The sequence below is a fragment of the Cyprinodon variegatus genome, unplaced genomic scaffold (genome assembly GCF_000732505.1).
Source record: "Cyprinodon variegatus isolate N-32 unplaced genomic scaffold, C_variegatus-1.0 Scaffold804, whole genome shotgun sequence".
In the NCBI taxonomy this organism is placed as follows: domain Eukaryota; kingdom Metazoa; phylum Chordata; class Actinopteri; order Cyprinodontiformes; family Cyprinodontidae; genus Cyprinodon; species Cyprinodon variegatus.
In genome coordinates, this window is record NW_015151257.1 from 180,517 (window position 1) to 186,545 (window position 6,029).

At 47.7% G+C, this 6,029-nt stretch overlaps 2 protein-coding genes across 2 annotated transcripts in view; both read right to left on the reverse strand.

Annotated features, from left to right (window-relative positions):
- LOC107098722 (CLIP-associating protein 1-B-like) overlaps positions 1–750 on the reverse strand; it is a 55,785-nt gene extending 55,035 nt beyond the window's left edge. Inside the window, exon 1 of the mRNA XM_015396541.1 lies at positions 609–750. The gene's annotated coding sequence lies outside the window, so the exon portion shown is untranslated. The remainder of the gene's footprint in view (positions 1–608) is intronic.
- Positions 751–2,686: 1,936 nt separating this feature from the next.
- nifk (nucleolar protein interacting with the FHA domain of MKI67) overlaps positions 2,687–6,029 on the reverse strand; it is a 4,873-nt gene continuing 1,530 nt past the window's right edge. The window contains exons 2-6 of the mRNA XM_015396544.1: positions 5,475–5,603; positions 4,569–4,677; positions 4,078–4,289; positions 3,939–3,995; positions 2,687–3,730 (exon numbers count right to left, since the gene is read on the reverse strand). Of these exons, the coding sequence (XP_015252030.1) occupies positions 3,524–3,730; positions 3,939–3,995; positions 4,078–4,289; positions 4,569–4,677; positions 5,475–5,603 (714 nt within the window). The 3' untranslated portion in view covers positions 2,687–3,523. The remainder of the gene's footprint in view (positions 3,731–3,938; positions 3,996–4,077; positions 4,290–4,568; positions 4,678–5,474; positions 5,604–6,029) is intronic.

The following is a 6,029-nucleotide window of genomic DNA, read 5'->3' on the forward strand; positions in this document are numbered from 1 at the left end:
TCCTCAGACGGTTCCGTCTGGTCCAGTTGGAGGTCCTCAGACGGTTCTGACGGGTCCAGAACTCCTCAGCTCCTGTGACTGTGGTTCTACATCAGCCCTGAAACCGGATCTTCTCCCTGATGGTGTCGGTTCTGCAGAACTTTCATCTGGACTGAGCAGATCTTTGTTATCTGATGGTTTGGTGTATCAGATGTGAACAGATCTATGTCAGCCAGATCTATGATTGTGGTTCTGGAATGACTGCTCTGCGTGATGCAGCTCTGCGGGGAGTCCAGACTGACCCGGTGAGGTCTAGGTGTGGTCCCGGTGGTCCAGTGCGGGACTCCCCCCCACCCCCCCTTTGTGCGGCGCTAGCTCCGCTCCAGCTAGCGGGCTGTCAGCCCTCCCCCCTCCCCTCCCTGTTGGTCCTGGTCCCGCAGAAATCCCTCCGCCTTTGATCTCAGTCCCGCAGACACCTGAACCCCCGCACAGCCCCCCCAGTCGACAGTATGCGGGCTTCCGGCCGCAGCTAGCTACCTTTGAATGAAACGTCAGTTCGCAGCAACAAAAGAAAAACCTGGGAGAGAAAAGCCGAGAGGAGCAGCTTCATCATCCGCCTGGACACTCACCATAACCCGCCGGAGCCTCTCCGGACATCCAGCGCTTCGTGTCCGGGAACAAAGCGTCAGGCGCGGCCTCCAATCTCTCCAGTTTCTGCCTTTCTGTCAACAATCCAGCAGGAATGAGCCTGAAGGACAAGAATGGGGATCGTGGTGCGCATGCGCAGTCCGTCCAGAGATGATGTTGGCATTTGGAGCGCCGCTGCCCGGCAACCACGTCTCTGGCGGCCTCTAGTGGCCAAAACGTGACAGCGCATTTATGGTTCTGACTGTAAAGAATTTATTCTTAAATAAAAACTGTTAAACAGTATGGAGGACCAGCTCTACCATATTTAAAAATACACTAATAAATAAATGCTCTATAAATAAATAAGCATATAATTAAATGCCCCCAAAAATACAGTAAACACAAATATGTAGGTAGAAAGGAAATTATAGTGAGACAAATGTATAAATTATGAATTTATATTTATTTGCCTTTGTAATAATAAACTTATTTACTGTCCGTTTTAATCTTTAACTATATTAATTACTTTTTTAAGTATTTTTATATATGATATATTTTTGTGTTTTATTGTTCCTTTGTAGTTTTTTACCCTTTTTATTTCTGCCTGTTTTTATATTTCTGCCTCATTATGTAAATGAGGCAGAGCTCTGTCTTGGAAGGTCAACTTATGCTTATTTAGTTATTGAGCATTTATTTATTTCTGTATTTATTTTTTAATACAGTGGGTGATACAGAAAAAACTGACAGTGAAATAGTTTTTATTATATCAAGCAAATTCAGCTTACATGACGTCTTTTGAGGAATTAAGGCAAAAAGTTAATATAAATAGAAAATACTTCTTTAAATACCTTCAGCTCAGAAGTTATATTAGGACAAAAAAAAAAAATAAAAGATTTCTCCAAACCACCGAAATCCCAACTAGAAGAAACTGCTTGCAAAGATAGAACAAGTAAAGTTGCGATTTCGGAATTCTACTTTTTGTTGAATTTCCCAAAGGACCGGAAGCCTGGAAATTAGAGCTGGAGGTAAAACTTTCACTGGACTAGAAATCCCGTTAAATCACGCTTAAAGTGAATTTAGATTACACCAATTTAAATCGCTACAGTCCTGACAGAGCAGATATATGCTGTAAACGTTTAGTTATTTAATTGGTTCTGGGAATGAAGGGAAACTCCAGAGCAATAAAATATAGAGTAGAACATCGTCTCAAAGGATGTCGCTCTAGATCCAGTTTTCCTCATTTTAGGATTATATCCAAAAAAATACTTTGTTTACCAAATGTGATCAATTATTGATATTTGTTTACTAAAAGCTAAAAGACTTGAAGAAAATGACAGGAGCAGGTATGAAACACTGAATCTAACTCTGGAAGGCTTGACTTCTCTCCAAATTATTTAAAAACATTTGGTGAACTTTGAAGGAGCGGACATGTGAGAAGATGAAGAACCAAACAGATTACTGTGGGACCAAAAGGTTAAACCAGGGGAAAAAAAGCTTGTTACTTTAAATTTCCACAAAAATATAAAACAGCTGGGAAGAAGTTAATACAAGATTAATAAAAGAGAGGAAATAAAAACTGAAATAACACTAAAAATGCCTCAGAGGGCTGCAACAGAAATTAGGTCCTGGTTGCCATGGTGACAGCCTCCCAGGACCATCACTGATTAAACACAGAAACGTCTCCTAAAGAGAAACAAAAAGCCCACGGCTAGTAGCCCCGAATTCAAAACCAACATGGTCGCCGCACGTCTAAAGGACACACTGGAAAAAATCTAAAGCGCATTTGTTCTTGAATTGAGAAAAAAAAGAGACATTTTGCCAATTTAGATTTAAAATAAGAAAACAATTCAGTTTATTTCTATAGCTCCAATTCACATCATGTCATCTCAGGTCACTTTATAGATCCAGATCAACCAGATCATCCAGTCAGATTGATTCAGTTTTTTCTCTCCAGGATGGAGTCACAGCCAAACAGATGAAGCTACTGAGGAAATGATGAAAAAGGGGTCCCTATGTCCTCCAGCAGTCTAAGCCTATAGCAGCAGAACTATAGAGATAGATCAGGATGACATCATCAGGAAAGAAAAACACACATCGTCTTATTTCAACTGCATTTTATCAAATTATCTTAAGAGTAAAAATATGAATTCTATTGGCAAATTATCTCTTTTACCGATTCAAATCAAGGATAAATAAACTTCAAGACATTTTTACTTATTTCTGAGCTCGTTTTATAAGTCTCTTGTCGGTGCGACGGCTCATTTCTCCACAGCCTCCAATGATGTAATAGTTTGGTCAGAAATGCAAAATCAAAATATCTTAGCGAAAATGTTTACTTTGACAAATCAACATTTTCTAAAGAGGAAATGGGAAAGAAAACCTTCAATAATTACAACTTTGAAAAAAATAAAAATATAGTTTTAGTAAAGAATGGAAGAAAAGGTTGAGTGAAAAGGCTTTTATTAACATCAGCCTCAGTCTGCAGGTTAAACACTTTGCTGCTGCTGTTTGTTTCCTCTTCATTAAAGGTTCTGGTCCATTTGGACGGGTTCTGATGGACTCAGAGGTTCTGATCAAACCATCGACGGTTCTGGACCGACCGGCGCCATCCGGCTTCATGTCCTCCGGGCCGGTACCGCCCCCTGCTGGACTCCTGGGGAAATTCTTCAATGGTGGAAATAAATTTGGGGTAATAATAAAAGCGGAAACGGGAGCGGGACCGCGCTGCTGCTGGGCCCGGTTCTGATCCAGCTGGACCCCCCCCACAGTGGGCCCGGTTCCGATCCAGCCGCACCCCCCCTCCCCCCCGCAGTGGGCCCGGTTCCGGAGTCCCGGCAGTTCTGGTTTGTTCTGTGGAATCGGGCCGAGCTGCGACTGTCCCTCATTGTCCAATTCGTCTTCAGAACCTTGAAGACGTTCACTGGGTCTCCTCCTCTTCATCATCATCTTCCTCCTCTTCATCACTCCCCTCCACCTCGAAGCAGTCTTCATCATCATCATCATCGTCGTCGTCGTCCTTCACAGCAGGCATGTTGATGACGATCTCCTCGTCGTCGTCGTCTTCGATGACTATGGTGGATTTCCTCCTCTCCAGGAAAGACGGCGTGCAGACGGGCGTGGCGTCCTGTGGAGAGAGCACAGCGGGTCAGAGGCCACGCCCACTTGGCTTACCTGCTGATGTGGGGGCGTGGGTTTTACGGCGCCGTCACAGAGAGTCGGGCCATAAGCTTAACGCCCCGCTGTTTGCTCTGGGCCCGGTTATCTGAGCCGGCGCCACGGTAACGGGACGGCTCATTTTCAGACCGGGCCCGTAGAACCCGGGCTGCTCTTACCTCGCTGCACGAAGAAACATTGACGTCGTTGGAGGTCTTCTGAGGAAGCTGGGCCGCCTGGAGACAAACAGGAAGCAGACGTTAGAGACCCGTGGGTCGGATCCGCTCCGAGTTCAGGAGGATTCCAGGAAGGACTTACGAATCCCGGGAAGTCGTAGTGGACGCCGCGCTCCGCCAGCTTTCGCCGCAGTTTGGACTCTTTGCGCAGCAGGCGGCGGGTCATCTGGGCCAGCTGCTCCGCCGAGCGCTTCCTGTTGTAGCGCGCCGCCGCCGGGTCGCACGGGCGCCGGAACATCCGCTGGGAGCCGACAAACAGCTTCTCATGGACCTTCTCTGGGGGGAGGAGCTGACCTGGAAAACAGGAGCACAGCAGGCGGGTCAGGAGCGCCGGGCCGGGTCCAGGACCGGGCAGAACCGGGTCCAGGATTGAGCCGGGCCGGGTCCAGGACTGGGCAGAACCGGGTCCAGGACCGGGCAGAACCGGGTCCAGGATTGAGCCGGGCCGGGTCCAGGACTGGGCAGAACCGGGTCCAGGACCGGGCAGAACCGGGTCCAGGACCGGGCAGAACCGGGTCCAGGACCGGGCCGAACCGGGTCCGGGCCCATGTGGTTCTGGGCCGCTCTGCTCACATTTGATCAGCCTCTCTCCCATCAGGTAGTTGTTCATGGTCTCCGCGACGATCTTGGCGACTTCGTCACACTCGAACTCCACGAAGGCGTAGCCTTTGCTGCCCCCTGTCTGCAGGACGAAGAACCACAGGTCAGCCTTCAGACATGTTTCCATGGTTACCAGAGACCTCCAGAAGCACAGCAGCTCTGAGCTCAGGCCCGACGGTCCCAGGTTCTGATTTATGACCCAGTTTGTTCAGAGAACATCTGGATTCAGATCTCAGTGGCCCCATTTCCTCTACCCTCTGAAACCGATCTGTGCCGACCTCGGTTCCTCGCCTCCTAGTGGCGATCTACGGTACTACTGCTCTCTAGAGGTAAACAAGCAAACCAACATGGCGGCGCCCGTAACATTCCGGAAGTTAGCGGAGAATCAGGCGAAGAAGGCCGCCGTTGGTGAATTTACTTGACAGAGTCGGTTTTTGGGGAGTAGAAACGACAAACGATCGTCTGATCGGGGATTCCAGACGTCGAGGTTTCAAAGGTTAGTGGAAATGGGGCTATAGTGGCCCAGAACATTCTCTGCTGAAGCTGAACAAGCTCTGCACCGGTGGCTGCAGCGGTTCCACCCAGGTCCACCTGATGTTCCCCACCTGAAGCCCGCCGTGCAGAGCATACGGAACCCCAGAGGAACCCCATAGAACCGGGGATCAGGAACCACCCGGCCCCCAGAGGAGCGCTGCTGTCGGTACCTGGGTTTCATCAGGCTGCCACAGACGGAGCAGCAGATGAGCTTCATGTACCAGAGTTCTGTCGGCCCAATCATCTGACCTCAGGACACCGTTAGAACCTGAGGCCACTTTCAGTGTGAGCCAAGAAGCAGAGAGGAACGTCATCAGAACATCTTCTGACCCACGGATCCGTTACCTTTTTGCTCCTGGAGAGTCGGAGTCGCAGGACTTTCCCAAACTGTTCGAAGTAGGACCTGAGCTGCGGCTCGAAGAGGCCGTGAGGAAGATGAGCCACGTAGAGAACGCCTGGAGTCAGACGGCTGCCCTGCAGGAGAACAGAACACGGTGCTGTTAGAGAGGCGGGTGGTACCGCTCAGAATCTGGGTCCGATCTACGACCAGAACCAAACACACAGAAGCAGTTTCAATTCTTCTGCTCTGTTAATCCGGATCAAACTCCTGACCAGCAGGTGGCAGCAAAGCACCTGGAGGTTCTAATCAACCGCTATTAAAATAACGAAGAAGACAAAGAACAGAAACCTGAAGCTTTAACTTTAGAAAACATTTCAGACGCAGCTAATGAAGAGGATTAGGGCTGAAATTATAATAAAAGTTAAATGATTTTTACCTTTTATTACAGTTTATTGAGGAAAAAAGTCTCATACTATACTTAAATAAAATTTGCCCCTAAATTTATACCTTACATGTTAACATTATTTATTGGCTTCAACTTAAAATATCAAAGATAATTT